The 21,116-nt window shown below is 38.6% G+C and overlaps 1 protein-coding gene across 1 annotated transcript in view; it reads left to right on the top strand.

Moving 5' to 3' along the window:
* Positions 1 to 1,774: 1,774 nt before the first annotated feature.
* The window catches only part of shoc1 (shortage in chiasmata 1), a gene marked incomplete at its 5' end in the record, with an annotated part of 38,669 nt that continues 19,327 nt past the window's right edge, over positions 1,775 to 21,116 (top strand). The window contains 19 exons of the mRNA XM_079815294.1: positions 1,775 to 1,851; positions 3,508 to 3,698; positions 3,959 to 4,127; positions 4,283 to 4,388; positions 4,495 to 4,639; positions 4,981 to 5,076; positions 5,179 to 5,308; positions 7,809 to 7,903; positions 7,994 to 8,257; positions 8,402 to 8,431; positions 10,465 to 11,022; positions 12,466 to 12,633; positions 12,768 to 12,935; positions 13,068 to 13,163; positions 16,417 to 16,592; positions 19,280 to 19,343; positions 19,588 to 19,657; positions 19,755 to 19,930; positions 20,233 to 20,347. Coding sequence (XP_079671420.1) covers positions 1,775 to 1,851; positions 3,508 to 3,698; positions 3,959 to 4,127; positions 4,283 to 4,388; positions 4,495 to 4,639; positions 4,981 to 5,076; positions 5,179 to 5,308; positions 7,809 to 7,903; positions 7,994 to 8,257; positions 8,402 to 8,431; positions 10,465 to 11,022; positions 12,466 to 12,633; positions 12,768 to 12,935; positions 13,068 to 13,163; positions 16,417 to 16,592; positions 19,280 to 19,343; positions 19,588 to 19,657; positions 19,755 to 19,930; positions 20,233 to 20,347 — 2,894 coding nt within the window. The remainder of the gene's footprint in view (positions 1,852 to 3,507; positions 3,699 to 3,958; positions 4,128 to 4,282; positions 4,389 to 4,494; positions 4,640 to 4,980; positions 5,077 to 5,178; positions 5,309 to 7,808; positions 7,904 to 7,993; positions 8,258 to 8,401; positions 8,432 to 10,464; positions 11,023 to 12,465; positions 12,634 to 12,767; positions 12,936 to 13,067; positions 13,164 to 16,416; positions 16,593 to 19,279; positions 19,344 to 19,587; positions 19,658 to 19,754; positions 19,931 to 20,232; positions 20,348 to 21,116) is intronic.

Below are 21,116 nucleotides of genomic sequence, written 5' to 3'. Positions count from 1 at the left end.
CCGAGTACAGGGATAGGCAACTCTGGCTCTCAAGCTCCCACTTTCCTGCTGAGTTTAGCTTCAACCCTAATCAAACACACCTGGACAAGCTAACCAGGGTCTTCAGGATTACTAGAAAGCTACAAGCAGCGGGTTAGTTTGATCAGGGCCAAAGGTGTCCAGCCCTGATCTTGGCTGTGTCTCCGAAAACTTAGGCAGCTGACTTGTTGCCTTGCTTCCCTATCAGGCAATAACTTTACATGCATTGTTTGCGCACAAAGGTACCTCACTAAACAGTTTTTGGACAGACCTCTGAAGCGGTGTAACGGTTTAATGATCTACAGCAAAATAGCAATAGCAGTTTCTAAATAGAAATTACATCAAAAGTGGGAAGTGTTGGTCAAAACCATAGACCGTAACAAAATATGGACGATACGTCTTAACTACCTTCCACTGAAGAAAAGTGAAGCCGCCAACATCCGAATATGGAGCTGACATCTTACGCAGATTTGGGACAGAGTCTGCACTCTGCGCGGTAGTGACTTCGGGACCGGAGTCTGCGCAGTAGAGAGCAGGAAGTAGAGCCGCAATGTCAAAAGCCCGCCCACACTCCCGCAGATGCAGAACAATTCATTATGCTGGTGTGAAATAAACAGTTATGGAAATGTAGAAATTAAAACTAAAGCTCCAATCTCCTCCCGAAAATCCCGAAAAAAGTCTGTTGGTGCCTCAGTGACAACTTCACTCAGAGAAGCCGTCAATCTCAGCTGTCAATCAAGACGTCACACCCCACGTTTTTAAAGCATCAAATAACTAACTAAAACCAAACTTATTGAGAAAACGAACACTTGAAATGAAATCAGCATGATAAAAACGTAGGTTGTCCCACGACCATTAGAATACATGGAGGGGCGGGGGTTATGAGTTATACTGGGACCAACCACCTGGGGGCGATCGAGATGTTTTGGCTTCAGTTTTCAACACAAATGTGGCAGGCTTGGTCAAAACCATCCCATTACACACAAACTGACCACCAACCGCAATTTTCAGATGGCATCTTTCTTTTTTTTGCTTAACTCTCGCAGAATGGGAAGCACAGGATTGTGGGATATCAAAGGCAGCAAAGGATACATTTATACTGCCTTCAAAAATCAATCAGATGAAGGTCTCTCAGGAGACAGGAAGTGAAGCTAACATTGGATTCGGACATGCCTTAATGCCTTCCTACCTTGCAATGCATTCTCCGAAGGCAGCATTTTTAAGATTTCGGACACAGCCCTAGTATCTAGATTCTGCTGTTCACCCTAAAACAGAGGTTTTCAATCCTGCTCCTGGGGACACCCCGATCTGCAGAGTACTGACCTAGCTCCAATACTAATAAAACACAACTGAACCAGCAAATCAAGTTCTTCTGGATCGCTTGAAAATCACAGGCAGGTGTGCTGAACCAGGTTGGAAATAAACAGGACAGTGGGTCCCCAGGAGCAGGGTTGAAGACCTCTAAAATGAGATTAGATAAAATAAGATTATTTTCTTTTTTCTGTGTAATACAATGGAGTTTTTCAGTTTTTTGTTAACTAAATAGTTTCCTTTGCTCTTTTAGTGATTCACAAGGGACAAGGTTTTTATTGAATAAGAAGTTTACTTTCATTGTATGGAAAAGAGCAACTTTGCTCTTAAAATAATGTACTGTTAATATCCGTGTTGCTATCTAACCCCCAGAGACTTTTTGTGATATTCAATGATAGCATATCAACACTGACTTGTGTCATTTATGACAGCGAACAAAAAATCCATGTGTACTCTACAAGTGACTGGATCTGTGATTGATGACTTGAAGGCCAACATACGTTTCAGTGACTGTTTGGAAAGGTTTGAACTGTTTCTGTAATGTTCTTTGATATTCTCTATCTCAGTTTCATATTTGTGTCTGCAGATTGTGTCCACACCCAGCTGAAAAAGTTTTTCCTTTCGCTTTTTTCGTGTACAGATCACAATGTTGTCAAAACGTTCACACAGTTTTGCAAAAAAACGCTGTATTATGCATGCCAGACCAGTAGTTGGCGATGTGACTTTGTAAGAAACACTACACGCCTATAGACTGAACACGTGATATGCATGCGCATGACTAGGGTTGGGTACCTAAACCGCCTGTGTGAGCCATATTGGCACCGGTACCAATATAACCTTAGTAATAAGTCTTAATAATAAATAAGACTTGGAGTTAAGCTTTTCTTTGAGGAAAGAGCAAAGAAACTGAAGTCATTCGTAAGAAAGGAAGATGTATTCGCAGTTTAATCTATCAACTAACGTTAGCTCCGCTTCGGTTGGTTGTGGCGCTATCCAATTGCGTGCAGAGGGAATTTGACAGACAACCGTTTATCCCGCCCCTCAGATTGAGCCCTGTCAATGGTGAGTTTCCAGACCAAACATCTTGATGTGGGTCTGGCTTGTCAGGCTAGTGTTTTGTATCTATTATATTTATATATTTAAGTATACTTTAAACTTGTAATGAATTGTTCCATTTAAATTATTTATTTTTTTAAATAAAAAGCCATTCTTTAATGTCATCCACCGTTGTTTTGTGGCTCTTTTTATTATTATTATTTTTTTAAAGTATCGGTTCAGGCACCGCTTAGGCACCGGTACTGTTTTAAAAGTATCGGTTTGGCACTGGTATCGTAAAAAACTGGTATCGTAACAAACAATACCCAAGGGAGTAATCCAGCACCCGGAAAGCGTACCTTCCATAGGGGCAGCCATTGCTAACCAAGCCATCACCTGCTGTTAGCATCCCATTGACTCCCATTCATTTTGGTGTCACTTTGACAGCGAATAACTTTGCATCTGAGGCGTTTAAAGACTCCATTTGTCCATTGTTTATTTCTAAAGAAACACGACAATGTATAAAAGGCTCCATTACCTTGTATCTTACACTATCGCCCCGTAGAAGCCGTTTTTGTAAAAAATAGGCTAATGATTGCGTCATAACCACGCGACTCAGTCGCATTGTAGAGAAATTACCATATAGACCGGAGGAGAAGCTCGCAGGCAATCTTTTACTGTCTTTGAGGCAATCGGGGTGATGTGGAGGTATAAAGTCCGATAAAGACAAGGGTGAAGCATGGGGAGAAGCCCGTAGAGAGTTGCTCACGTCACATCTACGTCGTCAAGCTCAGTCTGAAGCTGCGCAGTACGCTCAGCCATCATGAAGTGAGTGCTTCAAATTGACTTCACTTTTCCCCGTCGAAGCCTATGGGGTCGCTGTGTCCATTTCTTTTACTGTCTATGACAATACCCAACCCTAAGCATGACGTCATCATTTTCACAAATTTGTTTTAAATATCGTTTTCAAAAACGTCCACGTTTTCAGGCTGCCAAAACGCTGCTGTCGTGTAAATGAATGGCCAAAATGCATAAATGCAAAATTCAGTTTTTAGTTGAAATTGGTGTCGTGTGAACAGCCCCTGAATTTCTCTCAGCTGTGTTTAAATACAGGTTCTTCATATTGAACTGTGTTGTGTTTAGGTTCAATGTGTTGCTGACGGGAAGAGGACTAGAGGAAGTGGTTCCCAGCTCTAATCCTGCCTCTCAGTGCAGTATTGGTACCTCAGAAGTCTTCTGGCTTTTAGATGGAGTTGAGAGCAGTGCCATCAGATCACCTTGGGAAGAGAGTTTCAGTCCATGTGCACCAGATGCACGTTGCTTTACCTGTGATGGTAGGAACTGAAGTATTTAGTTTTTTGTTTATATTTGTGTGTCATTTCTGTATACTGCACCACTTTTATAACAGCCCAGTAGATTTTGGCTTTGATGTTCTACCTATAAAAGGGGTAGATGTGTGCTAAAAATACCCAGCACATCACATGGCTTGCTTTCAAAGGGATTTCAAAAGGATCTATATACGTTCTTGGACCTTAGAAGTCCTTCTGATGGCCTCTCAGTGGAAAGATGATAATCCATCCTTAACTTGTTTCAGAAATCTCAGATCTCACTCTGCCAGAGGAGGTGATATTCGGAGACCATCTGCAGCGGTTCAAAAGCCACCTGCCTCCATTTCAAACGATGCTTCAGAGGCTGAAGGTCATGACTGTCTCGGATCCTGTTCTCATTTCATCAGTAAATCTCTTAGAAGAGGTTGTTTTTAGGTACAAAATACTATATATTTCATTCTTCCATAAAGAACTTTAAAAAAACAGCCCCAAAGAAGAGTCTGGGGAAGAGAGGATCATTACTGCAATGCATATGAATGCATATGTATGCACTGAAATCATATTTTCAGCTCACCCATATTTCCTTCTAGACACTGTGCCTCATACGATGCAGTTTTAGATGAGGTAACGGGTGCCACCTTTACTGGAGGAAATGTTACAGAGGAGTTCAAAAAAGAGGCAGTACTGAACGAAGAGGTGAACTACAAAACTGAATCATGTTATAGTAAAAATCTGTTGGTTGTGCATTTTGCAGCTTATAAGTTTTAGTATTTCAAATATACCAGCTATGATTTCTCCACAGTCACTAATGTTGCCTGTTGAAGTTTGTATGGATTCCTCCCGAAGACAAGAGCCCATTTTTTCCTTTGCAAAAATACAAGATTTTCTAAATCTCACTCGAGAACCAATAGACGAATGTTTCACCTTAAAAGATCTTCTTAAAAAAGGTAAATCTTGACCTATTCTTAACAAAAAAAATATACAATGGCCCCGAAGAGTAGCTGGAAACTTATAACAAAATATTAAAGCAAGCGGTTTTTATTTTAAAGAAAGAAGCACAAGTACACCTTCCAAGCAAAGCATTTCACAAAAAGACATTTGTTAGGTTTTAAATAAAACAATGGATGCGCCATTCAAACACCAGTTGAATGAAAGTCATTGCAAAAATGTCTCAGAAAAGTGCAAATGCCACTTGCTTTTATATTTTGTTATCTATAAGACAACAATAAGTGACTTTTTTTGAGGCCATTGTATTTCATGTCAATAATCATTTTTATTTAAAAATTAGCCACCTCTGCTGATAAACACACAACTGAGTTGGAGGTCCTGCAAATGGCTAAAAGCAGCTTTGCTAGCATCACCTTTGATGAGCCAAAATCTCCAGGTAGTATGAATTGACTGTTCATTTTTAATCACAATCAAAGAGTGTTTCCTGCTGTAGATTAGCTCTGCTAATCTCCAGTGACTTCAAAACATTTCATTCCAGCTGCTTCAAGGTCTTATGCTGAGATGGAATTAGACCTGCTTCTTTCCCCTTGTAATCATACGCTGTGTCTACCAGACCTGTTTATGTCCAGCAGACAGTCAGCTGAAATACTGTCACCGGTTTATAAGCTGTAAGTTTGTTGCTTTTGTTATAACAAGGAGAGAAGGCTGTTAATGTTTGTTGCAGTAAATATGTCTAAAATGCTCCATGCAATCTACAACAGGTTTGTTTGAATTCAGGGCTCCAGACTGCTACTAAATGGTCACATTTTGCAACCTTTTTTCCTACTGGTGCAACTGAATTTGGTTAGAGGTCGCACTGGTGCGACCACTGCGGTGCCCATCTGATAAGAGCTGCCATTTCTGTTACATATGAGAAACATCGAACGGCAAACAAAACAGAACGGAACTGCGCTACCCGTTTGAAACGCGAAACGTTTCTCAGCTCGGAGCAATAATAGACAGTGCATACATGGGCCGATCTCGATCACATGACACCGTTACTACACAGCGCTGGGAGATCCATTGAGAAAGCGCTTGAGTTCACCACAGTATTAATAACATAGCTACTGCGAGATCTAGTGGAAGCGTTCGGTGCAGAATTCTCTGTTATAAACCACAGATATCAGATCAAACAGAGCTGACGTGGAGACCAGGAGAAACATTTTGAAACATTCAGGGGTTTCAGTCCACAAATCATAAACATTCTAATTTTCTGATTTAATGTAGTAAACCCCCATGGTATTGTGGAAGAAACAGTTGAATGGTTTTTCTTTTTCTTTTTTTTGCATTATTCATCTCAGAGTTCGTACAACCTTTTGAGAGTGAAATTCAAGCACTTTTCAAGTGTTTCATACTTTTTTCCACCACTTCAAAGCTCTAAATATTATCCAATTTTAATATTATTTTTAGTTTGATGATTTGGAAAACTAAACGTTTAAAGGTGTAGGCCACTTTATGGCAACATTTTTTTATTTTTTTTTTATTTTTTATAAAAATAAAAAAAAGACATAAAATTACCACTATAACCAGTAGGTGGTGGCATAGGAGCACTTATTTGACTTATTAGACATTTCCACTCCTTAAAGGATTAGTTACCCCAAAAATGAAAATTCTGTCATTAATTACTCACCCTCATGTCGTTCGACACCCGTAAGACCTCCGTTCATCTTCGGAACACAAATAAAGATATTTTTGTTGAAAGCTGATGGCTGAGAAAGGCTTCAGATAGGCCTCCATTGGCATTCAGTACATTTACACTCCCAAGACGCATAAAAGGCACTTAAAACGTCGTTACAAAGTCCATCTCACCACAGTGACTCTACAATAATTTTACGATGCGACGACAATAGTTTTTGTGCGCAAAAAAAAATCTAAATAACACCTTTATCCAACTTGTTATTGTCTTCCGTGTGTGCCTCCACAACGCATGCGCGAGAATATGACGCAGATCCGGCGTTCGGACACATGACCCAGAAGCGATTTGTTTAAAAGCAGAGGAAGACGCGCGTATCTAAGCTGTTGGATTCTACATTGATCGTGCTTTAGGTCTCGGCGTAGTTCTCAAAATGGGGCTAAAGTGTGCATTTCATGGATTCCCGAACCCCGGCGCTACGTCATATTCTCGCTCATGCGTCGTGGAGGCACACACGGAAGGCAATAACAAGTTGGATAAAGGTGTTATTTTGATTTTTTTTTTTCGCACAAAAACTATTGTTGTCGCATCGTAAAATTATTGTAGAGCCACTGTGGTGAGATGGACTTTGTAACAACGTTTTAAGTGCCTTTTATCGGTCTTGGGAGTATTAATGTACTGAATGCCAATGGAGGCCTATCTGAAGCCTTTCTCAGCCATCAGCTTTCATCTAAAATATCTTCATTAGTGTTCCGAATATGAACGGAGGTCTTACGGGTGTCGAACGACATGAGGGTGAGTAATTAATGACAGAATTTTCATTTTTGGGTGAACTAACCCTTTAATATATTGAAAAAAAGTAGGAAGTCACAAAGTCTCATGAAAAACAAAAACTTTTCTTCAAATTGTGACTGGATTACACAGAAAACAAGTAAAGAGTGTTCCTTTTAGTTCAGTATGAGACTATAGAAGTACAATAGTACAGCGTGGAATATTAAAATGTTCCTTATAAAGATAGGTTTTTGCGCAATACTGTTCTTATTAAAAGTTCATTTTTTCTGCATATCAATTCAAGCTCAGCGCTTCACTGTTAAATTTCCAATAAACAAACATGTACTATTATTAGTAACTGCACTTATTAACAAAACAATGCAAAACATAGTTAGTCATTTTATGATTAAATTAACTTTATGATACATTTTCTTCCTGGCTGGTGCCACTGCTCTCAAATGTTAGTCTGGAGCCCTGGAATTCTTTTAAAAATTCTGCTTCCATAATGTGATATTTTCAAGTAAAACAGGATATTTTGGGGGAATAATGTGCGAAAACTTTGAATTGTTCACAATAAGACATTATTAGACATTAGACATTCACAATAATGTGAATTAAGAAAGTAAATAGGGTCAGTTTTCTTTTCATGTTGACTTTAGATGAATGAAAACACTACTCATAATCCATATGACACAGGAAATAATATGTACCATACTTTTTCCTAGGCGTTTCATGTCAGAGAGTCATTGTGAAAATATGGAAAAAGCCGTTTTGATGGCAGAGAAACATCCCCAATGCGTGTCTCAGTTTTTACTCGCTGGTAATGTGGATATGTAATGTGAGAAACTTGCATTGGTTTCTATCCATAATGTGTGAATAGTACTTAAACTTCATTGTGTTGTGTGTACAGAACCAAAGGTAACCAAGCCCTTGGTCCACGTTCAGTCACTTCCAGAGCTTCTTACACAGCTGAAGGTGGAGATGGAACTGGTCCCAGAATTCAAAGACAATATGAGACAGTTTTACCTCACGGATGGTACAGTGACGTTGCCTAAAAGCTTCAGTAATCTCTCCATCTATACTGAGAAAATGTCCTCAGAAGAATGCAAGAGAGCTGTGAGAGAGCCACACATGGATGAAATATTCTCACCACTGTCCATTGTGAAAATAGATGGTAAGATCATATTGTGAACTATGCGTGTAGTCTAAAGATCTATTTTAAATGCAATATTACTCTTTATATATACAAATAATGGTTTTAAGGTTTTGTTAAAATGCAATATTACTCTTTCTGTATGTTAATTTTGTGTTTTTACAGAGTTGCTGAGTAAATGTGCTTCAAATGCTGGTGAGCTTTTTAAGTTTCTCTCATTTCAGTTGTGAGCTACATATATATTTTCAGTCATGATAATTTGCGAACAATGCTATTAAGCATATTTTAGATTTAAACAAAGCTAATTGGAAAATCAAAAATCTAGTTCAAAATGCTGTTGTGTTCACTATTAGCCTTAAAGGAACTTTTTCCTTTAAGGATTATTTTAGTATTATTTTCCACCCTCCTTTTCCTTTAAAACAGCAAATCTGGGATACAGTTATGCCGAGTTCACACTACCCGATTTTAGGCCCGATTTTGACTCGCCGACAGGTTTTGCAAAATCGCAGACAAATGCCCGAAATCATTGGCAAATCGGTGCTCGTGCACGTGAGTGACAATCACGCAGTGTGAATGATCAAAGACGCGATCAGAGATAATCGATTCAAACTCCTGCTGTGTGAAATGTGTTTTGACTGAAAAGTACATCAGTGATGACCTACAGCCAATGAGAGAGCAAGATACAGGGCAGCTGGAGATTGGGGATGGGCAGAATATCAGTATTTTAATAGATATATTTACAATTGTATCAAACAGAAACATAGCACAAACATTTTCTTGACCAGCCGCAGAAGTAGCGCATTGCAAAATGATTTATTTACCTCAAACTCTCTTTGCAGAAGGCAATCCTTGCTCCCTCTGTCTCCCCAACCATTTCCTCCATAATCTTTTTTCTTTTTCTCCTTTTTTTGCAGTTTATCATTTTTAATAACAATTCCAGTCTCGCGTGAGAATGGTCTGACACATGTGCGTTCTCGCGTTGTTTACTTGTCACATCTCACGTCACGTGTTTGGTTGTGAAACGTAGTTTGCGCACCGGAGTTGTCGGTGATTCTTCCTATTGGAAAGTCAGGCAGTCTGAAACCTCCTGTTGCCAATCCATCGTGTGGTGTAAACACAGCAGCGACTGAATGCTACTACAGATAGTCAGGCAGTGTGAAAAGAGCAGTGATCCGACAAGTTTTAAAATCATGCTGAATTTCTGAACTCGGCATAAGGCATTTACATTGGAAGCTAAATTAAAATACTCACCGTTTTAGTATAGCAACAAGACAAACAATATGCATGTTTATTTTTACAACTTTGTTGTCATGACTATGTAACGACTGTGTAAATGGCAATAACGTTACAGCTCAAATAATAACATTTAAGTTGGTAATCAATATTATGCCACAAATGCTGTTGATTGATAGCCTGGATGCCAGCCGAATTTAGCCCCGCCCACAACATTTGAGGTCGGGCAGTTCAATCTGGACTTGATCCGTTGTGGAGCAATGCCCGAACAGAAACTGTTCGACCTATCAAATTGTCAGGGCGGGCTTTAGACGATGGTGGACTGATGATAAACAGTAACATAATCATCCACGTCACCAAAGAACGCTTGGGTTGAATTTGTTCTAATCCTAAATGGAGAACTTGTTCGTATATGCATTCACCTTTACTATTTCTCTCAGAAATGATGATGGTGTTGGTAAGTACTCTGTGTATCCTTAAATTCTTTTTTACAACACCGGCAAAGATCGTTTACACTCATCTTCTTAATCTACTTCTTCCGGCGTGCGTGCAGACAGGGTTGCCAAGTTTTCAAAACAAAACCCGCCCAATTGCTACTCAAAACTAGCCCAAAACAAGCCCAATAGCTTCCCGGGGGGGGGCGTTCTCCAGAAAAAAGGGCATTTGGGGGGTAAAATGTGTTTTTTTGGCAGGTTTTGCCTGCTAAAATTCGCATTCCTGGGTCTAAATATCACATAACTGGTGTCGCTTCAACCCGCGGACATGGCAACACTGTGTGCAGTTGAGTTCTGTTGACATTTGACAACTAACGTTATGCGCCGCTCCGTTGCTCTGATTGGTTGTAGGTCTAACCAATTGAGGTCTTTCCTGGTTCGGTTGAAACACGCCCCATAATCACAGCCCAACGGAGCAGTATCTGTCTGACTAGAATTGAGTATGACAACCTCAGGCTAGTTGATTGAGCTCAACTTATGCTTTTTATTCTGGTTTCTCAGCACTGCCATCATCAGGCCATCCCACTGCAGTTCACCCTTCCCAGAGAAAGCCTCTGCAGTCAGCCATACCTACACAGGTGGAGAGAGGGAAGACTGTGAAATTCTTTATAATGGAGCGCATGTCTCACCAAGCAGACAGTTCTACAGTGATAACAACTGGAGGAATAGACTGTAAAGCTGCAGAGATAGAGCAACACATGTCTTGTCCACCAGAAAGATGCTTTGGGAGTCAGACAAATTCCTCAGCGTGTCTTACAGAAAAGCAACACGGCTTTTCTAAAGTGGTCGAGATGTCTAAGTCATCTCCATTGAAGCACAGTGTTAAAGATATTGAAGTGATATCCACTATACACAAGCTTCCTGAGAAGTCAGAACAGAGAAGAGAAAAGATCATCTCTAAACCATCTCCGTTATCAAACTGTTTGAGAGGAAAAAATGGAAATAATTCAGTAATTCAGTCTTACGGAAATTTGGACACTTTATTGTCTTTTGTGACATTAAGAACGAAGAAGAAAAGTCCAATGCAAAAACCTCAATGGAGCAGTCAAGCATCTGCAGGTAGAGTGAATCCAGGACTTTTATTTATAGTGTTTAAAGTCTGCATGAAACTTAAAGGCACGATATGTAATTTTCACCGCTAGAGGTCGCTTATTCAAAACAAAGGTTGATGACGCCTTGATTTCGTGGAATAGTGGGAGTTGTCTTCACCTCTAGCCGGTGGAAAAGAATCAGACAGGAAATCATATTCATGGATGAGTTTATGTATTAAAGATTTATTAACGTTACTGTAGTATGAAGCAGGATGGGAGCGAGGCCGCTGGAGCGTTTGCTAATGAGAGACGAGCGCGACACACGGCTCGAGAGCAGTGGAGCTTTTATGATGCCACAGTCACTGCTTCTGCTTCTTCCGGTCATGTGTATGTCGGGTAACGCAGCTCTGTTTTATCATATTAGATACATATTAGTGTGTTGAAAGTTATGTTATAATGCTACTCTGTGCATTAGCTTTGCGGCTGCTATGAGACACTTGTTGCACACTGCAGTAAGATAGATCGATATTAGTCATGATAAAACATGGTACTTGCTGTAAATAAAGAAAACGAGATTTAAACAATAAGACTAACTGTGTTGAACTTGAGCTATATAACAAATACTTTTCTGTCGATAATGTTTACTGTAAATAAAACATAATATATTTAAGTGTCTTCGGTGTTTCCATGGTTTCTACAAAATACCGGAAATCTAGGGTAATGCAGGTATGGTGTCATTGATAGGCGACGCACGGACACAGTCCGTGTCATGGTTAAAATAGCTTATAATGTAAGTAATAAAATTGGAAATAGTGTAAGTACACAAGTCAACAAAATATATAATATTGTTCTAGTGGTTTTTGGATATTTTAATCCAAAAATCTTACATATTGTGCCTTTAAATTGTAACTTTTCTTCCTTATTGTGATGTATGTCAGAGTAAAACGACTTCTTGAATGAGTAAAAAATGTAGGGCGGTATTTGATTTTGTCCAGTAATTTTTTTGGAATTTATTAGATCGTTACTGTTTTCTAATTCCTGCGATCTCATATCATGTGAGTGACGGGTTGCTGGAGTGCACAAAATGATGTGCATGAATAAATAATTTATCACACGCTGCTATATTCCATAAAAAAACCCTAGAATTGTCTATTTTAATTTCATGCTGTTTTTTAAGTTAAAGGGTTTCGTTCATATTTTAAAAAGATATATATATATATATATATATATATATATATTTTTTTTTTTTTTTTTTTTTTTTAACCCATGTCTAGGAACAGCAAAAAAGATATTTTAGCTATACAACCTTACTTACAATGCTTACTTACTTAGCATCTATCCTGCTTCCTCCGTATTGCTTTATTGTCACAGAATAGGTGATGTTGATGCTGACAGGCATATGTTAATAAATCCATCGTTGTGTCTCCACAAGACACATATTTCTGAAGTCATTTTTGCTAATATCTTTCAGATGTAACCGTAAGTCAGCATTCTATTGGTAAAGCCTTGCCAGATAACAGAATAAATGCAGTGAATCACGCCTCAGATACAGGAAGGAGTGTTATTGCCACTGAGAAGAGCTTTCCCTGTGAAGAGAAACAAGAGACCATCAGCAAGAGTGTATACGTCCAAGCCACAGGTATCAGCAGATTTGTAATATTTGCATTTATTAGACAAATTGTTGTAAGCACAAATATGTTTATGTATATTCTCAATCATTTATTTGTTTAAATTGAGAAATGATTCACTGTATTTCTCTGTTTATTCCTGTAGAGAGTCAGAGGGATGCATATAAGGAGCTGTATGTGTTGGCTCTGCACTCTCTGAGAAAAATGCAGAAGTTGGGCATCTCTGCATTGAACAGCAGAGACTTTGGCACTCTGTCTTCTGAACTCACACGATTCCTCCTAAAGCAGCAAGAGCAAATGCTTCAGAAAAAGGGTCAGAAGTTACACTTTCTCGCACATTATAAGAATGCACAGGAGTCTGTAGTGGTTCAACTACACGGCAGCATCTATATCTCACCATATGATGGTTTTTAAATAAGATGGTTTTGTATTATTTGTGTGGCAGATGCGGACAGTGTGTTTAATGAGATAACACTGCTACATATTCTGGTAATGCTGAAGGAACACGTCCTGTTCAGATGTGATCTCAACGCAGCCACTGGTAAATATTAGGGGGGGAAACACTCATGTCTCATAGAAATTAATATGATATTGCTGAGAGGTCACTCTTTCTTTGCGTAGGACTAGTGATTTCGCTTATGTTTCATTTATTCATCAACTTTGTATCAGATGTTTAAATTGTGAAAATAAAATAGACACAAGTGAGTCAACTGTTAAAGGAACTTTAAAATAGGCTCATTTTCCAACTCCCCTAGAGTTAAAACAGTTGAGTTTTACTGTTTTCGTATCTATTCAGCCGATCTCCGGGTCTGGCGGTAGCACTATTTAGCATAGCTTAGCATAAATCATTGAATCTGATTAGACCGTTAGCATCTCGCTCGAAAAATGACAGAAGAGTTTCAATATTTTTCCTATTTAAAACTCTACTTCAGGCAGCGCCTGAAAATAGTCCCCAGCTAGGTAACTTCCAACGTGACCGGCACTAAGTTTGTGTAGTTGCAGAGTTGCAGGTATTCCGGTTCAAATATATATATACGGTTCAGGCACCTGCACCAAAGTAAATATGAGAGTATAGTTCCTAGCCATATCGGCCAACTTTTCATTTTCTGTTGGTCTTAGTACACAATGTAACTACAGAAGAGTCAAGTTTTAAATAGGAAAAATATTGAAACTCTTTGGTCATTTTTGAGCGAGATGCTAACGGTCTAATCAGATTCAATGATCTATGCTAAGCTATGCTAAAAGTGCTACGGCCAGACCCGGAGATCGGCTGAATGGATTCGAAAATGGTAAAACTCAACTGTTTAACTCTAGGGGAATTGGAAAATGAGCCTATTTCCAAAAGTAGTGGAGTGTTCCTTTAACATCAGCTTTCAAATGAATTGATTTAATTAATTTTACATTTGATTGCAGACTTTGGTATCTTGTTATCTGAGGCATTCTTGAGATCTCTTATACAATTCTAGAGCACAGGTTCATAAACTTTTTTTTGTCAGCTAAACCCCTTAGACATAAAATATTTGCTTGATATAACTCCTGAGATTTCATTAATTTCAGTAATTTAGCAACACGTTGGAATGTTCACAGTTCTCTAATTGGTTAATGGTCCCATGCAGTGTTGTGCAAGTTACTTCCAAACTGTAATACATTATAGATTACTTAATACTGTTATTTAAAAGTAATTCTTTACCTTACAATATTACTGTCTCAGAATTGTAATGCATTACTATACTCCTGTATTACTTTTGAGTTACTTAATTCACCAAAATAACTACAGAAGTAGAACTTAACATTCTAAAATGACAAAATGTAGGTTACTACAGAGCATTTTACATCCAGTAGAAGGTGATATGATGTAGCATAATGACTGTGAGCTATCCAGGCTCAAGACAATGCAAGAAAGGATGAATCACAAACGATCCAAGTCTGTTAAAAGTATGGTAAAGGTGATTATCTGGCAATAGCTTGGGTCTATTCATATTAGACACAACAGAACTGTATGTAAACTCTAATGCCATGACAAGATGCACATTTGTTCTTTTCTTATTGTTGTCATTATTTTATTCTCTTTAAATTCAACACAAAACCTTTTTTTTGTTTTATGCTAGTGCTATTTCGCTACGTCGATAGTTCTTTCGGTTTTTGACAAAGGTTGCATTTGACTTCATTTGACTATTATGTTCATCTTGTCCTTATCCCTGACAAACTCGAAGTAATGCGCATACGTCCATCTCGTGAATGTACTGTTCTACCATCTTCATCCATTAAGCCTTGTTTTCTTTCGTTTGGTTCCGCAGCGCGAGCCTCCGCTGACTGCGCGCGCGCCTCGTCTGTTTGGGAAGGTGTTTATAGGCTACTCGATGCGCTCGCTGTTGTGCTATTCTTTGAAATGACAGAGTCTTTAAACCTTCTTTAGCCGCTTTTCCACTGGCCAACGCGAACACCGAGAGAAATCATGCCTCGCGGCACTCCTGTAAAACCCGCCCTAAACACACCTTCACTGGACTATGTCACACAATTCAAAGGTACACCAGCAAGAGGGAGATGAATGAAATAAATCGCTATACAAATATATCAGGAGCTGTCATTTAGTGTTTATTTACAAACTTGGACACCACACGCGGCTATTGACTGACCATGAACAGGTAATAACTTACTTTTTTTAATTCGGTAATGTCTCGCGGTCTTGCTGTTTTTTTCTTTCTTTCTTTGTTTTGAAAAATTTAATTTTGGGCTAAAAGTGTTTTGTAACGTGAGCGTTACTGAACATTTACTGAGTGAAATAATACTGAAAATTGATTAGTAATGCCTTAAGGCCTGTTCACACCGGGACGATTTTCGCACGCGTTTATCGCCGACGTTTAACGCCTCGGGACTAAACAATGGGCGCCAATGTGAGTGTTCACACCGACGCGCAAAACGGCAGGCGTAAAAGCGTCATTTTTAAAAAAACGCCTCGGGTTCGTTTTTTTATTTTGACGCGGCACGTAAAAAACTGTCCGACCAATGAGATCGGCGCTTTTGTTCACGTGCCTGGAGCTACTGAAGTGACAGTAAAACACGACTCGGTGGCGCTCAAGCACAAAACAGTCTTGCCGAGCACACATTGATACGACGAAGAAGTAGTAAGTAGACAAAGAAGAAGATGAACTGCTAATGCTGCTTGCCAGTTAGCAAAAAGTGTGTGAATGGTTTTGTCCATATACATAATATGTCTATGGTTTTGGCAAGCACGTAAATACTGTCTCTCTTCTCCTTCTGTGTGACAAGCGAGTGTCAGAGGCTTAAAGTGCCGCAGCACCATCTTGTGTACCGGGAGCGCATCTACTGAATGTGCACGTTCACTCGGCGCAGCGCCAGTGAAAATCGCTTGGGTGTGAACACTCAAGACGCGCCGAAAAACGCTGGCGATAAGCGCGCGCGATATTCGTCCCGGTGTGTACAGGCCTTTACTGTAATGCATTACTTTTGTAACGCGTTACTCCCAACACTGGTAACATGACATGCAAGTGCACATAACATATTTGTATTTTTCAGTAAATGTTTTGATTTGTTTTTATTTTAAAATTGTTGAATTGTTTTTGACAGTTAAAGTGTTAGCTGCATGCACGTAACAGTGCCACTCTTAAGCTCATAGACTTTATACTTAATTAAATTACAGCGTTTGATTACTTTTTTCTAAGAAGCTGAATCAGTGTGGCACAAACAATTGAGATCTCATTTGTGATTTGATCGTTACAGCGTAGCTTTAGTATAATTTTACTTACACACCTGTAAAATCTGTCTTTGAATAGAGTACCTGGCTCAGGCGAAGGCCTCCTCTACTCTGAGCTGTTTGGATGAGCTGTCGAGGAAGTTTGAGGTGTTGCAGTATCTGAGTCAGAAGAGGCAGGAGTCCAACCCTAAACTACTGAAGCTCCAGGAGCAAATCAACACATGGATGAACTCCCATGATGACCACAACATTAGAGTGAGCTTTCCTTTGGTTAATTTACCAATAAATAATAACCGTAACTATGTATGACCTTTTATCTAATGATATTATTTATCACAAAAGACACGGTTTTATGCACTGTTGGCCTAATTAGGAAAGGTGTTTACAATGGCTGGTTCACAGTCACTTCTTGGGATTTACAGCAGCAACTGCTTACAAGTGTGAATCCTGAAATGTTTTGTTCATTCTGGAGATTAAAGTAGCTGCTTAAATATGTTCATTCAGCAGTATATGATCAAACAGCTGAAATCACAACCGCATTCTAACTAGCCATAGCGGTAACCAGTGTCAAACATCAAGTTTTACAATGATTGACAGCGTTATTAAATAAATGAGTCCAATCGAGGCGTGAGTTCATCCATTACATATTTTAAATAATCAACAAAAGCGTTTAATGTTTTCTTTAGTTGTGTCTGCACAGAAGTTGTGCTGCTGCGGTAGGCCTATGCCCTTTCAGTTTTACAGAGCTTGCAGAGCACCATTTTATTTGGTCTCTGTATAAAAAAATGTCCACACTTCAAATTAGGCTCGATATTTTTGTAATAACGACTGATTTTCAGCATGCCCAGGACCTGCCATCATTGAGGAATATAAATAGCACGACAAATCGACGCATTTACATAATCGACGAAGCTCAATTTCTAAGAAACAATAACTGCATATGTTTATCCAACCTTATCTGCATACATACAGTACACTAACATTAAGTCATATGATATACTAAAATGTAAACTATATTATCTCCTAACTCTTGGATATATCTTTAGCTGCATACATACATGTACAGTATATTCAAGTAGGGAGGTATGTACTACATGTATATAGCAAATCTCATGTTGTGATTGTTTATATTGTTGCAAAATGTAAACTATATTATCGCACAACTCTATATAAAGCGATACATATACATATATATATATATATGTATATATATATATATATATATATATATATATATATATATATATATATATATATATATATATATATATATATATATATATATATATATATATATATATATATATACATACACTGAACAAAATTATAAACGCAACATTTTTGTTTTTGCCCCCATTTTTCATGAGCTGAACTCAAAGATCTAAGACTTTTTCTATGTACACAAAAGGCCTATTTCTCTCAAATATTGTTCACAAACCTGTCTAAATCTGTGTTAGTGAGCACTTCTCCTTTGCCGAGATAATCCATCCACCTCACAGGTGTGGCATATCAAGATGCTGATTAGACAGCATGATTATTGCACAGGTGTGCCTTAGGCTGGCCACAATAAAAGGCCACTTTAAAATGTGCAGTTTTACTGTATTGGGGGTGTCCGAAAACCAGTCACTCTCTAGTGTGACCACCATTTACCTTACGCAGTGCAACACATCTCCTTCGCATAGAGTTGATCAGGTTGTTAATTGTGGCCTGTGGAATGTTTGTCCACTCCTCTTCAATGGCTGTGCGAAGTTGCTGGATATTGGCAGGAACTGGAACACGCTGTCGTATATGCCGATCCAGAGCATCCCAAACATATATTATCTACCAGCTGTAACTTACTAAATGATATTAAGGGCGTTTTCACACCTGAAAGTCTGCACCAATGTCCGAACCGAAGTTCATGTTTTGATACTCTTTATACATTCGGTTAGTTTTGGTTTGGTTTCACATTGCAATTATGCGAGCGCACTAAAGAACTTTACATGACACACTTGCGTCCACTCGTCATCATCTATGCGGGCTGCATCTGGACATTGATTAGTTTGTAAACGGACGTGCGTCTGACGTCAGCGTCTTTGACAAGAATGAATGAACGGACGCATATCATTGCCACTAGTGAACAGTGCGCATTGCTTGACTATTTTTTATTCGTTACGTTTAAAAGTGGACATTTCAAGCTTTATATACACATATTTCTCATGTTTGTGAGACGAGTAGCCTGCTGAGTTTCGGTTTATTTGAGACCCGCTGCAGTTCATGTGTAATGTGATCGCTCCCACGATTATTGTCTGCTATAGACTATTTGCTTCTTATTTATTAAATCCAGGCAATTATCTGATTAAAGTTGATTAAAATTAAGATACAATTTATACAAAACGAAATTCCCATTAAAGAAATGCTTTCTAAGCAAAATCATACAAAATTTCGTTCAAAATTATTTCTGACTTTCTGTTTTCTGACATATTGCGCATATTTTCACTTTTCATAATCAATGTAGCCTAGATTGAATTTAAAAATAACATTAAAATATTTAAACATAAACAGGAACTTCCTGTAAATGGTCTGAAAGTCCGAACCATACAGAAAATGCTTTCACACTAGAAACGAACCAAACCTTTGTTCAGTTTGATCCGGCCCGAGACTACCTCTTTTCGTCGGACCAAATTTCGTCTGTTTGGTCCGGACCGTGGTACGGGGGAGGTTTCACACCTGCAATTTTGATTCGGACCAAACTGAAAAGTCAGAAAGTCCGGACCAAACAAGGAAGGTGTGAAAACGCCCTAAGATATTATAAAATTTAACATCATGACTTTCTGTAAAGCTGTGTTATGTGAAAAGCGCCATACAAATAATATTGACTTTAACTTGACTAAACATACTTTTCAAACAAAGTACGTTTTACCAAATGTGAATGTTTTATGACTTTTGTTGCATGTGAGCAGGTCCTAGTGTTGACAGTGAATGGTGTAAACACAGAGCTGCTTGCAGCTCTCAACCAAGGATCAGGTGAGTTATTTTCTCATGAACAAGATTGTTACTATGTTATTGTCCTGCCTGATTCTCTGTGTGTGTGTGTGTGTGTGTGTGTGTGTGTGTGTGTGTGTGTGTGTGTGTGTGTGTGTGTGTGTGTGTGTGTGTGTGTGTGTGTGTGTGTGTGTGTGTGTGTGTGTGTGTGTGTGTGTGTGTGTGTGTGTGTGTGTGTGTGTGTGTGTGTGTGTGTGTGTGTGTGTGTGTGTGTGTGTGTGTTTAGGAAACTCTGTGTCTGAAATCGTCCCGGATGAAGGAAAGCATAAAGTAGTGAGCAGAGAAGTGATGGACAGGTTGTTGTTTTTTTGCTATCTCTACAGGTGTATACTGAATACATGAGGTGTTGATATAAGGCCTGATTAAATGTATGTCTGTCTCCTTTCCCCTCAGACTGTCCTACAGTAGGTGTGTCGTTGTGTGCAGTCAGCACATTGGTCCTGATTTCCCGTGGCAGAGTTTCAGCGTTGTGTTTGAGCTTTCCTGTGTGGGTCACTCGCCCTTCGGCAGTGTGTGTTCAGAGAGAAACATCAACTTTATCTCCTTCTCCACTGCAGTGCCTGAAACCAGTGAGTCCAACAATCCTTTATGCTCACATGATGCTGTCACGTCAGTAATCACAGCCAAGAAGAACATATTTGATGTTTAATGCACAATTATCTGGTTGAATTAGCTTGGAATAAATATCCTTCCTATATTTTAACACAGCATTCAAACACTATGTCAAACATTCGAGTACTGTTACAGGTACAAATTTGACTGATAAAATGTTAACGTTATGGATGATTGATTCTTTAATAAGCTTATTTATGTTTTCAGTGTTGCATGATCCTTACATTTTCATCTGTAAATCATTTGAATCATTCATTAGCAGATGTCTTAGAAGAATCAACTGCTAAATCATATCTGGACACTATTCCGTTTGTGTTGCTCATCACGGATGGTTTACTGAACCGCTTAAAGGTGCAGCGCACACTGGAGACAAGGTGAGTTACTCAAAGTTGTTGTCAGAAACTACTGTGTCATGGTTTTAAAAATAAATTAGGTGTGTCAGTGTTTTAAATTATATAAATTCTGCTTTTATTCTTTTTTGAAAATAAAGTAAAAACAGTATTGTGAAATATTACTATTTAAAATAACTTAATATATTTTAAAATTGAATTTATTCATGTGATGGCAAAGCTTTATTTTAAGCATTATTACTCCAGTCTTCAGTGTCACACGATCCTTCAGAAATCATTCTTAAATGCTGATTTGGTGCTCAAGAAATATCTCTTGCATTTTATACTGTTTTTACTGTGTTTTTGATGAAAAAAAAAAACTCGAAAGAGCACGAGATTTCTTTCAAAAATGTAAACAAATATATATTCCAAACTTTTGAGCTAGTGTATATGCCTTTCTTACTTCAGGTCAACACAAATAAAGATATTTAGAAGAAAAATATTCTCTGTGAGTTCATATAATACAAGTGTATGGGACCCCCAGAGTTGACGCTTTAAAAACCACACAAAGCGAACAAGACGGTATTGTCCATCCGGCCTACTGTTTGCATTATATGGACTCTTTTGGATGGGGGTTTTTTTTTTTCTTTTGTATTCACCTGAAGAAAGAAAGTCATAAACATGGGACGGCATGAGGGTGAGTAAAAAATAAGAGCATTTTCATTTTTGGGTGAAATATCCCTTTAACGGAGCGCTGCAGTGCAGGGATTACATTTTTTCTCAGACCAACCTGGACATTAGCATAACACAGGGT

The sequence above is a fragment of the Gobio gobio genome, assembly GCF_949357685.1.
Source record: "Gobio gobio genome assembly, chromosome: 4".
NCBI classification, from domain to species: domain Eukaryota; kingdom Metazoa; phylum Chordata; class Actinopteri; order Cypriniformes; family Gobionidae; genus Gobio; species Gobio gobio.
Note: the sequence above shows the minus strand (reverse complement) of the source record. Positions and strands in the feature narration are given on the sequence as shown.